Source organism: Tursiops truncatus, chromosome 16, assembly GCF_011762595.2.
Source record: "Tursiops truncatus isolate mTurTru1 chromosome 16, mTurTru1.mat.Y, whole genome shotgun sequence".
Taxonomy (NCBI): domain Eukaryota; kingdom Metazoa; phylum Chordata; class Mammalia; order Artiodactyla; family Delphinidae; genus Tursiops; species Tursiops truncatus.
This window is the reverse complement of record NC_047049.1, coordinates 34570270-34591166: the sequence shown is the minus strand read 5'-3', so window position 1 is coordinate 34591166 and position 20897 is coordinate 34570270. Positions and strand designations below refer to the sequence as shown.

Sequence of the window (20897 nt, the reverse complement as noted above, 5' to 3'; positions counted from 1 at the left end):
AGAGCTAAAACAAGAAGGCAGAGCGTGGCCTTGTTCAGCCTCGGCATAAGCAACTCCCATTTTTTGCCACTCTTTGCACAGCCATGAAATGACCACGAAAGCGCCACAATTATTGATTTGGGGATTAGAATTAAATTGTAGGGAATGGGTGAATTTGCAAATACAAAGTCTGCGAATGAGGATTGACTGAATACTAAAAGCCTTAAAAGTGAAATGTTTAATGCTAACTTTATAGTAATTTTGGTGTTTATTTCTTATTTAAGAAATGATATTCGAGGTAAGATTTTGCATCTTTTCAAAATTTTGGCAATTTAAGAAATAGAATTTGGGGGAATAGTCTAAAATTTTATGTATAAAGGATGAACTTTGATCTCTAACAAATATATTGCCAAAGTAGAAAATGTGAATTTTGATTGGAATTATTTCAAAATCTTTACCAGATTATCCCAGAAGAGGTTCAAACAATTGGTAGAGAGATTGCTGCAGTTTATTTCTTTACGCCTGTTTCCTGCAAAGCCTGAAGAATTTCCACCTATATCAAAGTGTTCCTGGTGGATCCCATCAGCATCTAAAGTGTTGGCTTTACTTAGTAGGTTTTATTATTCAATCATCTTTACTTTTCTTTTGTTAAATATAAGAACATTTCCATAAGGATCTCAAAATACTATAGAGGCATTCTTACATCTTAAACCATTCCTTTGAGGAGAAGAGTTGTAGTGATTTATTTTCTATTTTGCTAATGGGTTTCACAATTAATGTATAAGCATGAAAAAGCTTTATGCATTTTATTGGGCAATATTTCTGTTTTATGGCTCTCAGCTGCATACTACCTGCTAAGTAGTGATTCCTAAGAATACAAGAACTTCCATTCATTCCTGCGGACCCCGAGAACACCCTGATGGGGAAATAGGATGCGTAGCTGGCCATCTGCATACTCCCTTTACTATACGATTATAATCCCCACGATTCAAGTTTTTTTTTTTTAAAGCAAGAAATTATTGGCTGCATTTTGACCACAATTTTAAAACTACCTTTTCGTTTGGCACTACAATTGCTTAAAATAGGAATTTCTAGATAAAGCTTTCTGGTGGGCATTAAAATGTTCTTCTTATTATTAGAATGAATCATGTACATGTTAGGAAAGATCATTATGTTAGAATTTATCTTTACAGATACTGCAAACAATTTGGTTCATCCTCCCCTTATTCCTTATACTGATTTCTATAATTCTACATTGGATCATATTGATCTCATGGAAGAATACCACACCTGGCAGAGCTTTGGAAATTCTCACAGGTATGATCAAAAGCTCATCTGATTACTCACCTAAATAAAATGCTATTCAAAATAATGACTGGCTTTTAAGTTCGTGTAAATAAATTTAAATATACACATACCTTTGCATATAAACTTATAAATGTAGTTTAGATATCCGGCCTTGAAATATCATTATATTTCTTAAAGCATTTTCTTTTTCTATTACATTTTGAATTTATAGTTACGTTAATATGGTTTTGGCTTGATTAGTAGCATCTTTTTAAGAAGGGAAAAGTTCTATCTTAGTATGCAGTTTCTTATATCTTCTTATTCTATGTGCCATCACCTAGCACAGAGGTCGACCAACTTTTTCTGCAAAGTACAGGATTATAAATGTTTCTGGCTCTTTGGGCTATACAGTCTCTGGTCTACCATTATAGCACGAAAAACAGCCTTAAAAAATATGTAATTGAAGGGGTATGTCTGTGTCCCAAAAGCTTTATTCACAAGCCTAGGTTGTAGGCTGTATTTGCCCCATGGGCCATAGGGTGCCGGTGCCTGATCTAACACAATGATCACACATGCGTGCACATACACACATACATTCACTCTTTTTCTCCCTTTTTCTGTGGATGAAGTATTTGTCCTTTATACACAGTATTAAAAGAGTGGATGTTACAGAGAAATGGCTTTACTAGAAATGATTTATCACAGTAGTATAATAGATTTTGGAAACACTTGGCCGAATTCTTTATTACCCTGCACCTTATATCCACACTTACATTCTGGATTAAACCAGCAAGACTATCCCAGACTTAATTTATTCCCAGACCACAAGATATCCTGCAGAATGCATTATTCTAAAGGAGACTGACTAAGAAATAGGATGTGGATATAAGTAATCTAAAACGTCAGGTTACTTCATAAATTGGTTCGAGCTCCCAGGGACCCTTTCTACCAGAATTGGCCTAAAACATAGACTAGCTTTCTGGACGTATCTCAGTCCACACCTGACCTAAGAATTCCGTTTGTGGGGACCTTGGTCAGTCTGATGGATATTTTCTTGACAAAGTTTATTTTACACTTTAATGTAATTGTAATGTTGTAGACAAAACCACAATACAGTTGCGAGAGTTATTGTGCATATTTCAGTGACATCTTTTAATGCAGAGCTCTTCTAAACACTGTGCCATAGCGTTGTTGTACCAAAAAGGAGTTAACAGAGGTTTGATTCTATGATCCCTTCAGCCCTTGGGAAGCCACCCTGGACCTAGAGGGGGACCGGAGCCCCAGGGCAAGTCACATGTCTGGCCATGGGCAGCCTCATCTGTTTATCTCAGTCTGTCATACACATAGTATGGTGTCTACGTGCCGTGACTAGGGAAAGGCTGAGATGCACTGTTTTAAAGTACATAAGACCAACATTATCCTACTAAGTTCATTGCATTTCTTTTTATTTCCAAATTTCTAGTTAGCACTTAGTGATTCGAAATTATTACACATTAATACTGAACAGTTTTCTTACTGCTTTTTAACAGTTTCATCCCAAGGGGAAAGCCATTTCATTTTCAGTTCACACTAGGGCTATTTCCTTTTTCCTCGTAATCCCTATCTTGCACAGTGGTCACAGATGCACTGCTTGACTGTCCTCAGTGCATTCCAACTGTAACTGATGGATGCATTACAGCCACTTCTGGGGGGAGTCTAACTCCTGAAGTGTCATTGCTACGATACTAGTTCTCTCTAAGTGCATTTCTCTGTGTGGTTTGTGGCTCTTTTATATAACATAGAATGAGCTCTGACCCAGGAAAGAAGTTATTTTCATAACTTTTGATCATATGTTGTATTTTTACAAATACATACCATTTCATCTTACTACATCATTAAATACAGTGCTAAAGCAACACACCTTTTTCTAACTTTTATTTTATTGCTCTTAAATTTACTACTTTTCCTACCATAGTTATTGCTAGATTTCCTCATTTCTGAAGCTCACGCATCAGAAATATCCATATAGTAATGGATTCTTATATTAATTTCTGCACATGAATTTTCTGTCCTAAATCCTTCATCAACACTTCTGCCTCCTGGTTCTGCTGTTGCCCATATTTTTCCCAGGTAATGATATACAAGTGACTATCTAAACTGAAATTATTTGTACAAACAATATAAGCAGTTAGCACATATTTCAGAACATTAGGTGTAGTTTCCTCTAGAGAATAAAGGCACTGCACATCTAATAATGAAGCATACTTCACAGGGCTGTGGGGATTCAAAGAAGCGATGAACATAAAATCATTCTGTGAATGGTAAAACACAATACAAAAGTAATGTTTAATATTGTTAGAAGGGGTACCTTAGATTCCCTTAGTATAATTTTGCTAAAAATACACCATTTTGCTTTTTCTGTTTTCACTTGTTGAGCAGGTTTTCCTTCTGTCAGTACCCATTCGTTATTTCTATAGCTGCAAAAAAAATCATTATTCAAAGAGACTCAGAGCAACAGATGATAAGCATCGCAAGGGTAAGCCAGCTATGAAAACATTTATGCTGACTATAATCAATATATAGTAAATAATTTAACAAATAAGTCAAATGTCTTGTGAATTGTTCTAGCATAATCAGGAAATGTTAAAAGTAAAATTCATATCATACTCCCTCAAAAAGTACTTAAACCTGTTCATGATATGGGGAAAAGATACCCCTCATCAACTTCTCATATTATAAATATAGCATGGAGATTAAATGCCTCTCACAGATCCAAAGTACTCGGAACTTGTTGGACATCATTTTGTAGATAACATCCTCCAGGGTCACTAGCAGAGCACTGGTGAGAAAGAACTACAGTGAGGACAAGGAAAGGAGTGTCCTTAAGAGCAAACTACTCAAACCACTGACACATTTTCTAGATTTTATGACAGTCAAATAGAAACAACTGAAAAATTAGAAAATGTAACAAAAAGTATAGTCTTGAAAAACTGAGAAAATATGTCCAAAGAAGGCGAGAGATGTTTAATGATCCTTAGGGAACCAAAATGCATGGAGGCCCATTGAAACTGGGGTAGCAGTCAGGCTGGCTTTAGACAAATTAATTGAGCAGGATGAAGTTCATCTCTGGGCCTGTCCTGTTCACAGCCTACCATGGTTTCAGCACAGCACAGTAAAGTTAGGTACTTTAATATATATCAGATTGACTGAGCTTTTTTGTTTTAGGTTAGAGCTCTAGACTATACATTTAAATGCTCATATATTTTGAGTATCTGCTTTTGTGACATGATTACTTGCAACTTTAAAACTTAGAGGGAAGGTTTGGCTGTAGTCTTTTTAAAATAAAGAGACCCAAGACAGACCCATAGAGTAAAAGGAAATGATTTCTGTGTCTTGTCCAAGAATATAAAAAGAATCCTAATGCATAAATTGTAATACCTCAAAATACCATAAAAATAAGAATTGTTTATTCTTCAGTAATTCACCAGAAGGTGAGTATTTTTTCCTGTCACAGAGCAGGACAAAAGATTCAAGTGACTAGTGACATCCGAGAGTCAGTTTACACTGAGTATTGGAATATTACAAGAAATGTTATTGCCTATGTGTACCAAAGGAGTAACATAGCCACATTACCCTGCTGAAAAGTAGATTTCAACAGGTATATTTAGCACCAGAATTATTACCTAATCTTGGGTAGATATTGGCTCAAAGATTAGTCTACATAGCTTGTCATTTTGACGTTTTCGGTTAGTTGCATTTATGCAATTTCATGTGCCTTTTTAATGCTTTTTTTTTTAACCTTGGGTTATGATTTTTTTATATTTATAAGGGAAAAATCCAAAGAGCTAGAAGTTTATCTAAGTTCCTCTGAGCAGTCTTCTGCTGTGTCACTCACACTTAAAATATTAAATAATCTTCTTTTAACTTTTCTTCCAATTAAAAGGAGAGTGACAGCTGTAGACTGTGTCCCAGGCTATCTTCCACAGGGCATGGGCACAAATGAGTAGCAATTGAAGTGTCAAGTAGCATTGTCGGTTATGGGTGTTTCCCAGCATTTTAACTTGTAAACTGCCATACCACTTGGAATTAATGACTGGTAACTATTTTGACACAAGGACAGCCTTATAAGTAGTTAATGCAAGCAAGAGCTTATATAGTATACTTTAAAGTTGCAAAAGACATTCCCCAGCCTAAAAATAACTTCCTCATCAGACTATGTCTAAAATTCTACCATTGTTAGTTATTTCTTTCATTTGAAACACTTTCTATTCAATATGAATTCCTGATGGGAGGAGTAGCCACTAAGCCTTGTCTTCCATTAGCATCCTAATTGAAATTTGTGTGTTGGATATTTCCAGTGTGACAGCTTCCCAGGAGCTAGACTGGGAACAGAAGATAGTAAAGGGTTGGAAAACAGGACCATGACACAGCATACTATCCTGGAAATATAGATCTCTTTGAGCACAAAAGAGAGGACACAGAGAAGAAATAAAAACTACTAAAAGCCTTTAGAATTGAATATTGGAGAGATGAGGAAGGGCTCTGAATTAGTGTATTATTATAGTAATCTACAAAATCATGAAAGTAGCCTTATATAGATTTGGGGTATTAAAATTTTACCTAGTAAGCAAATTGCTGCATGTATTTAAAATGTCTGAAGTGTTCATCTTTAATCTGTACAATAATTCATTTTCTTTGTTACCAAAGAGGATGAGGTAGTCTGAAAAAGATTTAGATAAAGTAAATATACAAGCATGATATTTATATATTCCTTATATTTTTTAAATCATATTTCCATCACTCAAGCATAACTATTGTTAACATTTTAGGAAATTTTCTTTTGATAGTTTTTACCTATATTGTCTTTAAAAGGCAGCAGAGTTTAAACAATATTGTGTATACAATTTTGTTTCTCCACTTTTTTTTTCAGTTGTATATTCCCTAAACATTTTCCATGTTATTTACATAGTATTTATGAACATCATTTTTGATAGCTGTATTATATTCCATTAGAGAGATACATACTTAAGATATTTCTAAAGTTTTGCTCTTATAGATAATGCTGTGATGAACATCTCACTGTATAAAATATTTTCTGTGTTTAGAATTCCCAGAAGTGGAATTACAGGGACAAAGGATATGAGCATTGTTAATGGTTTCTGAAATATGTTGAAAATTACTTTCTAAAAGTAGACTAATTGTGCTTTTAGAGTAAATCCAGTATCTAAAAAAGCTTAAGCCAAGTTTATCGTCAGAAGTATATACCTTGTTTCCAATGTTCCCGCTTTGTTTGTATTTACTAAACAGAAAACTTTGCCATTTAAGAGATGAGACATACAGAAACAGTAATGCAACATTATTTTACTAAAGAAGATGAATTATTTTAGGTCCTCCATTTTGGATCCCCTTTGGTTATTATTGTCCCCAAATGAAATAATTGTAGGGCATTTTCATAAATCAAAATTTGTATAATCGAGTTTATGAAATTGTTTATGAGAGATGGCAAAGAGAGGAATATAAGTGATTTTTACTAAAGTGTTTAAATGTTTTAAATGAGATTATAGTTTAAGTATAAATGAAAATGTTTGCTTTCTTTTTTAATTAGCAAAGTCTGGTGGATAAAGTGTCTCGAAGACAGAGACCTGATATGAATATGTTATTTCTAAATATGAAAGTAAGGCGGACACATCTGGTCAGCGATTCTCTTGATGAGGTATTGATCATTTATTCCAGAATAGTATTATTTGATTAAAGCTTTAAATAAATTTGATAATATGGCTTATTACTAAAATCTTAGTAAGCTATCTTTTGTTTCTGTATGCCAGTAGTGTGCTTGCTTTTGTGTGTGTGTGGGGGGGGGGGGGGTACACGGGCCTCTCACTGTTGTGGCCCCTCCCGTTGCGGAGCACAGGCTCCGGACACGCAGGCTCAGCGGCCATGGCTCACAGGCCTAGTCGCTCCGCGGCATGTGGGATCTTCCCGGACCGGGGCACGAACCCGTGTCCCCTGCATCGGCAGGCGGACTCTCAACCACTGCACCACCAGGGAAGCCCTAAGATAATATTTGATTTAGTTATGTGATTTTTTTTTAAGTTTAGCGTTGAAGGCAATGAACTACTTTGTACTGTATTCTGCTAAATTAAAATCTTGGAGACAATATGGTGCTGGGAGACAGTAACCTTGGGCAAGCTACCTGAGCTCTCTAATTCTGTTCCTTGATCTCTACAACAAACATTACCATACCTGACTAATACAGTGTTGGGAGACGGATGGATGGATGGAGTTTTGTGACATTGTAAATAAGATAATACATATTCCAAAATTTTAAAAATTAATTTCCTTTTTACTGCCCTTTGTTCTCCTCTACTTTATAATTTCTTCAAATAGTTAACCCGGAAAAGAGCAGACTTGAAAAAGAAGTTGAAAGTTACGTTTGTAGGGGAAGCTGGTTTGGATATGGGCGGCTTGACTAAAGAATGGTTCCTTCTTTTAATTCGCCAAATTTTTCATCCAGATTATGGTGAGTAGTTAATTTTTATGAAAGTGTTTTCTCCCTAATTGTTAGATTCAAGTAGTCGCTCTTATTTTTAATTTAGCCTATGATTTTACAGATTTTTTTGTCAACCATAAATGTTGAATGATTTTTTAAAGACTGTTAGTTACATTTTTTAAACTGACCAAATTGATGAACCTAATAATCATTATCTTACTGGGAATCCTACACAAGATGTCTTTGCAAGGAAGCATCCACATGTTTTCTGACTAAGCCAAATGCATGAAAATTTGTCACTGAAATAAAAAGAACATTCAAAATTAAAAAACAGAACTATAGTTTGCTCTGCACTAATATTCAAAGTCTCTTTCATTAAAATATGAGCCATTTTAATAAATAAGAATCATTAAATAAACCTTTGAAATTTAATCATATTTTATTTAGAGAAAACACCTATATAATCCTTAGTATCATTAAATGTTTTTCTTCAAAAGAGAGTTTTAAGTGTTTTTCTTATTCTTTATTTTTCCTAATTTGGTGTATATGTATATACAGCATCTCTCTGGTAATGGGAAATGGAGAAGACAGAGGTAAATTGAAACCTCCAGATAATCCTCAAAATTAATTTTGATCATAACTTATAAAATATAAAATTATAGTTTTTATAAATCAACTGATTAATTTAGTTTCTGTCTTTTTACCCTGTTTCTACCCCTGGTTCAGGATACCAGTGAACAATAAAGTGCTCTTGCAAATTCGTTGGACGTGTATTTGATACATTTTAACATGAAAGGTAGTTTCTAACAGAACTGTTGCTGAAATGTGTTGCTTCTAATAGATGAGATGCCATGTACATGTTTACTGCTCTGGGTTTTTTTAATCAATCATATTGATGAAATTATGCTTCTATTTTCCAGGCATGTTTACGTATCATAAGGATTCATACTGCCATTGGTTTAGCAGCTTTAAATGTGACAACTATTCTGAATTCCGATTGGTTGGAATTGTATCCTTTAAACTTTCCACTAGGAGGTGCTAGTAGACTAGAGAGTTTTAAGAATTTTATCTGAATTTTGGAAAACTGTTAATAAGCATTTTATTCAGATTAAACATTCTTGTCAAATTACTGGTAGATTTTTCAGTAATCTTTATTATTTCGTAATATCACAGCTATGTCATATCAGCAGATTTAGTTAATTGGAAGGAGTGACTGAATTGTTCACACTTTTCTCTGAAAACCTTATCTCAAAATAAATATTATTTCCTATTTCATATATAACCTAAATTATCAGAAATTTAAGACATTTTTTAAAAGTCATAGTGTCTTTCCTATTCATAGTGAACTATTTTTCTGTTAGTTCTTTCACTTTGTGCTTATTTCACCCAGTTTTCTAAATTGAAAGTATGGAAATTAAGTCTAACTCTTAATGTGGCCTCAAATCCTGGGACATTCATAAAAAATTAAAAGTTGAATGGAATGGGAACATTTAAAGCATACGGCATTATTTTATAGTGTTTTTTAAAATTATATAAATTTCTATGCCATCCTCTGATCCCTGTCAGGTGTGTTGGAGAGGGCATTCCTGCATTGGCTGGGAGACTGGACAGGATGACTTCTGCATTCATTTTTAAACTCTAAAAAATATAATTGTGGAAGAAAGGAGGGAAGAATAAATAAATAAGCAAACACTGGGGATACATAGGTTAAAAGAAGGAAAAGAAAACTACCTTTAAGAAGCTTACCATCTAGACAGACAGATGACCACCAATTCAGGGTGGTCTGTTCTCAGAGTCAAATGACCATTTGGCATTAAGTTCTGAAGAGTTCTGAGAAGGAAATGATTCAGTGTGTTCTTCCCAAATTTTAAAATGGAACCAATATATTTGATTAACACAGGACTGGAGAGAGTAGGGCATAGACTGGGAGAAAGGCTGGGGACAAGTCAGCATTGTGCTGGCCCTGTTACAGAGCAATGTAGAGGTCCACTTGATGGGAGCAGAGGGTGCTCCGAGAGTTATGGAAGGTGCTGGCAAAATAAGAATTAAGAGCCATCTGATGGAGAGCTTTGAATGTCTGTCTTTCTTGCATTTGTTGGAGTAAATCCTGAAGAATGTATATGAAAATTGAGAGGCTGGATGGAAGAAAAGGTAGTGAGGAAAACCACACCTTGTGATGGTAAACTTAATCTGAAATTTTGTATGTGTTGTCGTATCTAAAGGTCCAAAGTGCTAAGCCCACGGTAAGGAATGTTTAACAATTATTAGACTCCTGTTTTTACTCTCTTATCTCCAGTAGTCACTTGTTGAATATTTCGACTTCATTGAAGGCCTGAGTCATTGATGCTTCTCACCACACTAGGAGCTATTTGAATTTCCTGATAAATATGTTTGTCATTACTTTACATTCTTATCATGGCTTAGATTTGGCTGATACTTTGAATTTCTAATATTTGTAATAAAGTATCAGCTCTTATACCACATTTTTAGAGTGGTATATGTAATATTGTGAATTTGCTTTTTGTGTGTGTGTGTTTTTTTTTTTTGCAGTAGGCATTAGTTTCTATTCAATCATTACCCAAAAGAGCATATTAAGTGTATTTACATGTTGTATATTACAAATTAAACAATTAATCTAAAATTAAATTATAGCCACTATTATCTCATTATTATGTGTATTTATCTCACACACACAAAAGAAACCTACAGAAAGTAAGACTGATGCCCTAAACAGCATGATAATATATACAAACATGTGGGATGACAGTGGATTGTGATCACGTAAGTGGTGGAGAGATCTGTCAAAGATGAGGAGAACAAAAAATTGAGAAGTAACAGGTATGATGATTTAGAAAATAGAGTTGGTTCCATACATAGTTCCAGTTTCTAAATTTCAGGACCAAAGATTTATTGTTCTAGTAGTTCTCACAGTATTGTATTTCTAATATAATTATTTTTAAATATTAAGGCCTTGGAGTTTACAAGAAGTGTTATAGTAAAACCTATAGAAATAATTATAAAATGTTTTGAAGAGTGTATGAAGAGCCATAATCTAACAGTTTTTTAGGAGTAGAATTACCAAAGGGGCACTGGAACTAAGGGTAGGGGGCGACATAATATAGTGCAGGGTTTTCAAAGTCGGCTCTGTTTGCACCACATGACACTTCAGTGGCTCCAGCAGAATTCCAACATCCCCACCCCTGCTTCAACCAGAGCAACTTGATTTAGTGCGAAATGCAGCATGATTCTTCTGGGTATGGAAGTGCCCTGAAGCAGATCCTATTAACCTACTTCCTCATCTGTTAAAAACCTTCCTTCAGGATTATAATTTTTTTTTTGTAATTTTTAATGAAAAATGCTTAGAACTTGTCACTATAGTAAATGATCATAAATGGTAACTACAGTAGTATCATGCTTATTACTGTTATTGCTATTATCACAATTACAGGCATACATTAGAACTTAATTTCAGTATCTTTACCCTAGAACACATTGCTCAGTCTCTGTTGATATGGTTACCTGTAAAATCACATATCTGTTCCTTAAATTATTATTATTAGCCTTCATTCTGCCTTAGCAAATTGAATTATTGGCTGTCTTCTAATCTTTTAAATTGTTTTCAATAATTTATCCAGCCCATATATTTAGATTTCCTTTTAAGTCAATAAAATTTGACTTCCTTAAGCACTTGATACTATAATGTTTATTTGACAGTTGAAATATTATGAAATTTGATCTAAAACACCGTTTTTAGAAAATGGATAAATTACATTCTGCTGTATAACTGATAAACAAAATGCAGTCGGGCAAAGTTTATAAATATAACATCTGTAGCTTTTTAACTTTAACACTTTAAGTAAACTCCAAGTAATAAGTCTTTCAAGTATTACTGTGGCAGAATAATTGTCCTATTAACATATCAGTAGTGCATGTGTATGTAGATGTCAGTGTGTGTGTATCCATAGGACTACTCAATACAGCTCTCTCTACATAGCCTGTATTTAGTTGGGTTTTTTTTGTTTTGGTTTTTGGTTTTTTTGGTTGTTTTTTTCTTGCGGTACGCGGGCCTCTCACGTTGCGGAGCACAGGCTCCGGACGCGCAGGCTCAGCGGCCATGGCTCACGGGCCCAGCCACTCCGTGGCATGTGGGATATTCTCGGACTGGGACACGAACTCGTGTCCCCTGCATCGGCAAGCGGACTCTCAACCACTGCGCCACCAGGGAAGCCCTGTATTTAGTTTTAAAATAGCCAAAATGATCACCAAAATCAATGGTGGTGTTCTGCAGTGAGTTCTGAATAAATTGCTGCTGCTTATGAAATCACCTACATCTTTGTTTAAATTTAGAAAGTTTTCTTATATGTTAAATACTTTATAGAAATGTATGAAATTGCTATCTATTGTGATCTTAGATAAACTTTTCTAGGGAAATGATTAAATACTCTCACCTGATCCTCTCCTTTTTACATGATTTTTGGTAATTATCAATATGTTATGTAAAATAAAGGGAAAATAAATGAAAGGAAAGAGGAAGTATGTGGGATTAATTAGAAAGTCAGTGTTAGATCTGAAAGAAGTATGCAAGAAATAGACTGATGCATAATTCAAAACTCATTTGTTGTCATGGATTTTATGTTAATGCTTAACATTTAGTATGCATAGCTTATGGGACTAGCTGTTTATAACAGCATTACTTTGGATATTCGTTTCCCCCCCTGCTGCTACAAGAAATTATTGAGCCCTCCCATCGTTCCTAATGACCAAAGTATGCCAGTAGGCATCTGCAGTGTTACCACTGATGACCTGTGTCAAATTATGCCTGTAAGTATAAAGTCGTTTAGCATCTCATCCCGTAATTCTAGATCATCTCTCTTCTACTGCAGTCTCTCTCCTCCTAACGCTATTCTTATGTTTAAATATGGTTTCCCTCTACCTTTGTAACCCATCTCCTTTTTTGTCTAATTTTCTCCTTCCTTATGGAGACACATAACCCGCTTTGCAGCACTTCTAAGTTCCTCTAACATTAGTAGAACAGGCTGTGAGTCAGGGACAGAGATTTGAATCCAGCCTCTGCCACGTATTAGCTCTGTGAATGTGGATAAGTTGTTTATGTTTCTGAGCTCTAATTTCCTTATGTGAACAATGGGATAGTAGAACTTCCATACTGGGAAGATTACATGAGATAATAAAGTACTTAGTACCTGATCGCTACTGTGGATTCTTATTAACGTGTCACTATGCAATATCGTTAACAACATCTGCAACACCATCCCTGAATAAAATTAATGAATTTCACAGGCCTGTCTCTGATAACATTCCTCAATTCAGAAATTAGATTTCCAATCATCAAGTTTAATCCAGTGCAAAAACGTAGTAGAAGAATGGATAGTATACACATCATCCTGAAAATCCTCTACAGTAATAATGCTTTTTTACAGCTGGGTTTTGGTAGCCATTGGTCAGCAGAGAATTCCCCATAATATTCTTAGTAAGTACCTGGATGTGGATTAAGGGCCTGTTTAAATATCTCTGTGTCTGGATGGTCAAATGAGTTTGGTGTAGGGTTGGAACCTTCCTATCAAAGTTGAGAAACCTCTCCAGAACATGTGACTAATTAGAAAACCATTCTTCATGTGATATCAGATACATTTTTGGAAATTGGTTTGTATTCTTTCAGATTAAGAGCCTAAATCTGTATTTTTATAAGACTCAGTAGTTGGAAAAAATTGCAAAAGGTATAGAGCAGACTACTTAAGAAACTGAAAGGTTTGCCCTTTATAGTCTTGTATTTTGGCCACACACTACCTATGAGCCCTGGACGATTCAATTAATTTCCTTATTTGTGTAACAGTGGGAGTTATTGTTATATCTATACACTGATATATATACTAGTTAGTATATATTATATATATATATATATATATATATATACACACACTAACAGATGAGCTACCTTCTCATTTAGATTTCTGTGATTTTTTAGTCCCATATATGCAGTTTTTGTTAGATCATTTACCAATAAATTTCCTAATTTTATTATTGGTTTTTACCAATAAATTGTCTAATTTTATGATTAAAGCTATTTGAATTTGACTCATTTAGATCCAGGTGTTTTTAGTTAATAATAATGGATATTTTATGAATGACTATACCAATACGTTGTTTTATATTATGGAGCTGAAGGTGATACTGAGTTAATTTCATGTTCTTATATTGCCTCTTTAATAGTGAATCAAGATTGTGCATACGCTATGAGATCAACTGTAGAAAAAACTGAGTCCCTATGCATGCATGAATAAAGATTGAAAGGAAGCAAGAAAACAGCCATGTTAGGATAGTGGAATGTGGGGAATTTTTTTTAATTTAAAAATGGATTATCGATTTATTAATGGCATCTATTAAAAATTAACACCTAATTCCCATTTCATATATGGTAAAATATATCGATAAAAAAGTTTTAAGTGCTTTTTTATTCAGTACTTGGTTTACCATTTGTATTTGTACACTATGTGTTTTAAGAAGAGTAAACAGGAAAGCAAAGAGAAACCTATAGTGGTACATTTCTTAATTTAAACACAGTATCTGTGAATAAGGGCAAAAAATACAGAAAGTAAGCAAAATATTCAATGGTGGAGCCTTCAATAAATACAGTGTTAATAGGCCAGTGCTTTTCGATGGCCATGTTAATGAAAACTCCATTGGTTTTATAGAGACGGATCCATGACTCAAAGCATCAGAACTGTCCAGCAGCAGCAACAAATCTTCCCCACACAGCCTTGTGAAAATTACCCTTGAGGTTTTTAGTTGAGAATGGAGGAGAGGCTAAGTGTAACCTTGAATCAGGAACTGCAATAGCTCTTTTCTTTTTGCTTAAGTCACTCTCAAATATGCTCTATTAAATAATACCAGGGTATTCAAACAGTGTGTAAAACCAGTAGTCTGTATCTTCACACACTCTTAATTTTACATTTACAAAATTATAAAGGTGTTGAACTATATGGGTAATTAATATTTTAGAGATAACGTATTACAGTTAAGAGTCTAAGAACAGGTAAACAACAAATAACAGAAATTGGGTTTTGAAAATACAAAGGCTGGGAATAAAAGGCACTACAGTCCTGAATAAAGCAGATCTGAGTATATAATTTTACTACCTAATTGACTTTGTATTTTATCATTAAAAATTTAATCTTTGAAAGAAAATGGTAAATACTTTCCATTAGATTCATCTACTAGTCCCTTGAATTGTTCAAAAAACTGCAAATCTCCCAATTATAATTTTCAGCATCCATAATTTTATTAATAATTGAAACAAATAATGAAAATCATATCGGAACCTATGCCAGCCTAGATTTGTTTAAAATTTTCTTATTTTAATGGAATGGAAATTTTAATATGTAAAGTGTGTAAGGTCATTCTAATCATGCTGTTCCTTATATTTTCTACTAATATTTAAAATAAATTAAAACTTTTTTTCATAAAACCTGAAATTTTAAAAAATACTGGCTTAGTTTTTCTATTTTTCAGTCTCTGTTCAGGGAAATCATGAGTTACAATGTAGGAAAATATTTCCTCCAGTGTTCTCAAGTTGTTCTTGGGAGAGGAAGGCACCATAACTGAAATGTAAAAACCACTTAACATGTATGAACTGTGTATTTTTATGTTTAAAAGATGAATCCTAAAACATTAACAGAGTTTTTTAAGAATATAAACTGAAAGTGAGAAATACTGCAAATTCATAAACAGTGATGTTACAGATAGCAGTGAATTATGATGGAAACTGTGCTCTTAGCTCACTGAATAAGAATAGACCCCAGAATTATTCCTCTGTGGGTATAATTGGGTATGTTCCTTTATGTGACCTTTTCCAATAAATTTTTCCAAGCCTTTTACATGGTAGAAATCATTAACCAGCATTTTGTGCCCTGGAAAAAAATATATCAAATATTATCATTATTTCAAAGTCTGCGTTTATCTACTCTGTCTCACATGTAACTGAACTGTAGTAGATCTGCTTAACTATTTTGGGTAGTACTATTTGATTTAAAAACACAGATAACAGATTTCTCTTTATAGGAGTTGGCCCATGGATTAAGTGAACTCCTGTCATATGAAGGCAATGTTGAAGAAGATTTCTATTCAACATTTCAGGTATCCTTAAGGGCAAATAGCTTTCCGTTAACCAGGTATTTCATATGTGAAAAATACCCTTTGTTACCATACACCCACCATTAGAAAAGATGAACAAGGACTGATCAGTACATACCACCCCGTATCTTAAAGGATCTTAACCTGATAAAGTAGAGATAAAGAGGCAGACACATATAGGTGAGCAGTCAAGGAAAGTGCTTAAAGAACATCAGCAAGGGTGAGGGCACTCTGCCAGGCACCTGGCCTATGTCCTTGACTCAGTTACTTTCTCAGAGCTTTTCAGCTTCTAACAAGCCCCTTCTGTCGCTTCAATGCAAGAAGTTAGAAGCAGAAGCTAATCGACCAGACCAAAACTCTCTCGCTTCCACTCCCCTGACAATAATCAGGAGGTGGGAATTATAGGAATCCACATGGCTCCAAAGACCTGAGTGCTTCCCTAAATGCCCGCGCAAATTTTGTTAACATCAGTAAAGTATTTAACTGTATTCAAGAGGGTTAAGTCCCTACTTTTTTACCCCAAAATGCTTCCACGACTCTATTCTTAATACAAATATCACAAAAGCCTAGCCATTCTGTAGTTTGTATATTTAGAGGAGGGGGAAAAAAGTTTTCTTTTTAAATTTTACAAACCTGTTCACTGAAGTCTGTTAATATATCAGCCATACCAATAAATACACTGTGTTGGAATCTCCCATCAGGTGTTTCAAGAAGAATTCGGAATAATTAAGTCCTATAATTTAAAGCCAGGTGGTGATAAAATTGCAGTTACCAATCAAAATAGGAAAGGTAAGTTAAAACACGATTTATTAATTAAAGCGCATTAGTATTTGCCATTTACTTTTACTACTTAACAGATATAAAATTGTTTTCCAGAATATGTACAGCTTTATATTGACTTTCTTCTCAACAAATCCATCTATAAGCAGTTTGCTGCATTTTATTATGGATTTCATAGTGTGTGTGCTTCAAATGCCCTAATGGTGAGTTTAAAACTTCATGCTTTCAGTTAGGTTTTGTAATACTATGATATTGACAAATAATTCCTTAAATATTTTAGTAGATAGGCTTTTAAAATTTAAAAAAAAAAAAGGTTTCTAGGGTTTTTTTTGTCTTGAGGAAAATAATAAAGATTTTTTTAACATCTTTATTGGAGTATAATTGCTTTACAATGGTGTGTTAGTTTTTGCTTTATAACAAAGTGAATCAGCTACACATATACATATATCCCCATATCTCCTCCCTCTTGCGTCTCCCACCCACCCTCCCTATCCCACCCCTCTAGGTGGTCACAAAGCAACGAGCTGATCCTGTGCTATGCTGCTGCTTCCCACTAGCTATCTATTTTACGTTTGGTAGTGTATATATGTCCACGCCACACTCCCACTTTGTCCCAGTTTACCGTTCCCCCTCCACACGTCCTCGAGTCCATTCTCTACGTCTGCGTCTTTATTCCTGCCCTGCCACTAGGTTCTTCAGAACCATTTTTTTTTCTTTTTTTAGATTCCATATATATATGTGTTAGCATACGGTATTTGTTTTTCTCTTTCTGACTTACTTCACTCTGTATGACAGACTCTAGGTCCATCCCCCTCACTACAAATAACAATTTCGTTTCTTTTTATGGCTGAGTAACATTCCATTGTATATATGTGCCACATCTTCTTTATCCATTCATCTGTCGATGGACACTTAGGTTGCTTCCATGTCCAGGCTATTGTAAATAGAGCTGCAATGTACATTGTGGTACATGACTCTTTTTGAATTACAGTTTTCTCAGGATATATGCCCAGTAGTGGGATTCCTGGGTCATATGGTAGTTCTATTTTTAGTTTTTTAAGGAACCTCCATACTGTTCTCCATAGTGGCTGTATCAATTTACATTCACACCAACAGTGCAAGAGGGTTCCCTTTTCTCCACACCCTCACCAGCATTTATTGTTTGTAGATGTTTTGATGATGGCCATTCTGACTGGTGTGAGGTGATACTTCACTGTAGTTTCGATTTGCATTTCTCTAATGCTTAGTGATGTTCAGCATCCTTTCATGTGTTTGTTGGCAATCTGTATATCTTCTTGGGAGAAATGTCTATTTAGGTCTTCTGCCCATTTTTGGATTGGGTTGTTTGTTTTTTTGGTATTGAGCTGCATGAGCTGCTTGTATATTTTGGAGATTAATCCTTTGTCAGTTGCTTCATTTGCAAATATTTTCTCCCATTCTGAGGGTTGTCTTTTGGTCTTGTTTATGGTTTCCTTTGCTGTGCAAAAGCTTTTAAGTTTCATTAGGTCCCAATTGTTTATTTTTGTTTTTATTTCCATTCCTGTAGGAGGTGGCTCAAAAAGGATCTTGCTGTGATTTATGTCATAGAGTGTTCTGTCTGTGTTTTCATCTAAGAGTTTGATAGTTTCTGGCCTTACATTTATGTCTTTAATCCTTTTTTTTTTTTTTTTTTTTTTGCGGTACGTGGGCCTCTCACTGTTGTGGCCTCTCCCGTTGCGGAGCACAGGCTCCAGACGCGCAGGCTCAGCGGCCATGGCTCACGGGCCCAGCCGCTCCGCGGCATGTGGGATCTTCCCAGACTGGGGCACAAACCCGTGTCCCCTGCATTGGCAGGCGGACTCTCGACCACTGCACCACCAGGGAAGTCCTTTAATCCATTTTGAGTTTATTTTTGTGTATGGTGTTAGGTAGTGTTCTAATTTCATTCTTTTACATGTAGCTGTCCAGTTTTCCCAGCACAACTTATTGAAGAGGCTGTCTTTTCTCCATGATATATTCTTTCCTCCTTTATCAAAGCTAAGGCAACCATATGTGTGTGGGTGTATCTCTGGTCTTTCTATCCTGGTCCATTGATCTATGTTTCTGTTTTTGTGCCAGTACCATACTGTCTTGATTACTGTAGCTTTGTAGTATAGTCTGAAGTCAGGGAGCCTGATTCCTCCAGCTCCATTTTTCTTTCTCAAGATTACTTTGGCTATTCGGGGTCTTCTGTGTTTCCATACAAACTGTGAAATTTTTTGTTCTAGTTCTGTGAAAAAATGCCATTGGTAGTTTGTTAGGGATTCCACTGAATCTGTAGATTGCTTTGGGGAGTATAGTCATTTTCACAATGTTGATTCTTCCAATCCAAGAACATGGAGGAACATCTCTCCATCTCTCCATCTGTTTGTATCATCTTTAATTTCTTTCATCAGTGTCTTATAGTTTTCTGCATACAGGTCTTTTGTGTCCTTAGGTAGGTTTATTCCTAGGTATTTTATTCTTCTGTTGCAATGGTAAATGGGAGTGTTTCCTTAATTTCTCTTTCAGACTTTTTCATCATTAGTGTATAGGAATGCAAGAGACTTCTGTGCATTAATTTTGTATCCTGCTACTTTACCAAATTGATTGATTAGCTCTAGTAGTTTTCTGGTAGCATCTTTAGGATTCTCTATGTATAGTATCATGTCATCTGCAAACAGTGACAGTTTTACATCTTCTTTTCCGATTTGGGTTCCTTTTATTTCTTTTTCTTCCCTGATTGCTGTGGCTAAAACTTCCAAAACTATGTTGAATAATAATGGTGAGAGTGGGCAACCTTGTCTTGTTCCTGATCTTAGTGGAAATGGTTTCAGTTTTTCACCGTTGAGAACAATGTTGGCTGTGGGTTTGTCATATATGGCCTTTAGTATGTTGAGGTAAGTTCCCTCTATGCCTACTTTCTGGAGGGTTTTTATCATAAAGAGATGTCGATTTAAATATGACAAAGGATCTGAATACACATTTTTCCAAGTAAAATACACAAATGTTCAAGGGCATATGAAAAGATTCTGGATATCATTAGTCACCAAGGAGATGGAAATCAAAACCACAGTGAGATTCCACTTGACAACAATTAGGATGGCTAAAATCAAAAAGTGAGGCAATAAGTTTTATTGAGGCTACACGGAGAAATTTGATCTCTCATATGGGGTGGAATGAAGATAAAATGGCAAAGCTGCTCTGGATAAAGCTCTGGGAGATCCTCAAATATTAAACCTAGAATTATCATAGGACCCATCAATCCCACCTAGGTACACGCTCAAGAAAATGAAAACACATGTTTGATCAAAACTTATATATAAATTTTATAATAATGTGATTCATAGTAAGCAAAAGGGAGAAACATCCAAATGTCCATTAACAGGTGAATAGATAAACAACATGTTTTATCCAATCAGTAGAATATTATTCTGACATAAAACAAAGGAAATATTCACACATAGTTGTCTCTTGAAGAAATTATGCTGAGTGAATGAAGCCCTTCAAGAGGCCATGTATAATTCTTTTAATATGAAAGAGCAGAATATGGAAATAGAAAGTAGAGTAGTGGTTTTCTAGGCTGGGGCATTGGAGGAGGATAAGAAGATTAGCAATGATAGCTAAAGGGCAGAGGAGTTTCTTTTTCAAGTCACAAAAATCGTCACAAATTGTGGTGATAATTGTGTGTATCTGCAAATATACTGAAACTATTAAAATGTACACTTAATGGATGCCTTCTAAAGTATGTGCATTATATCTCCATAAAGCTGTTAATCAATGCATGAAGTATTTTGCAATGTAAAAAAAAAAAAAGTGTTGAATTTTGTTGAAAGCTTTTTCCGCATCTATTGAGATGATCATATGCGTTTTGTCCTTCAGTTTGTTAATACGGTTTATCACATTGATTGATTTGCATATATTGAGGAATCCTTGCATTCCTGGAATAAACACCACTTGATCATGATGTATGATCCTATCAATGTGCTGTTGGATTCTGTTTGCTAGTATTTTGTTGAGGATTTTTGCATCTATGTTCATCAGTGATATTGGCCTGTAGTTTTCTTTTTTTGTGATATCTTTGTTTAGTTTTGGTATCAGGGTGTTGGTGGCCTCATAGTATGAGTTTGGGAGTGTTCCTCCATCTGCCGTATTATGGAAGAGTTTGAGAGGGATAGGTGTTAGCTCTTCTCTAAATGTTTGATAGAATTCGCCTGTGAAGCCATCTGGTCCTGGG

At 34.9% G+C, this 20897-nt stretch overlaps 1 protein-coding gene across 4 annotated transcripts in view; it reads left to right on the top strand.

The window, feature by feature from the left end:
• The window catches only part of HECTD2 (HECT domain E3 ubiquitin protein ligase 2), a 75833-nt gene that overhangs the window by 46531 nt on the left and 8405 nt on the right, over window positions 1-20897 (top strand). The window contains exons 9-18 of one of the 4 annotated variants that reach the window (XM_073794199.1): window positions 441-589; window positions 1260-1296; window positions 3685-3781; window positions 6851-6958; window positions 7633-7765; window positions 8656-8744; window positions 12398-12556; window positions 15812-15886; window positions 16585-16672; window positions 16760-16866. In XM_073794199.1, the coding sequence (XP_073650300.1) occupies window positions 441-589; window positions 1260-1296; window positions 3685-3781; window positions 6851-6958; window positions 7633-7765; window positions 8656-8744; window positions 12398-12556; window positions 15812-15886; window positions 16585-16672; window positions 16760-16866 (1042 nt within the window). Of the gene's footprint in view, window positions 1-440; window positions 590-1172; window positions 1297-3684; window positions 3782-6850; window positions 6959-7632; window positions 7766-8655; window positions 8745-12388; window positions 12557-15811; window positions 15887-16584; window positions 16673-16759; window positions 16867-20897 lie in introns of those variants that run through there. The other 3 variants (XM_019943422.3, XM_073794200.1, XR_012326990.1) reach the window with 3 other exon arrangements.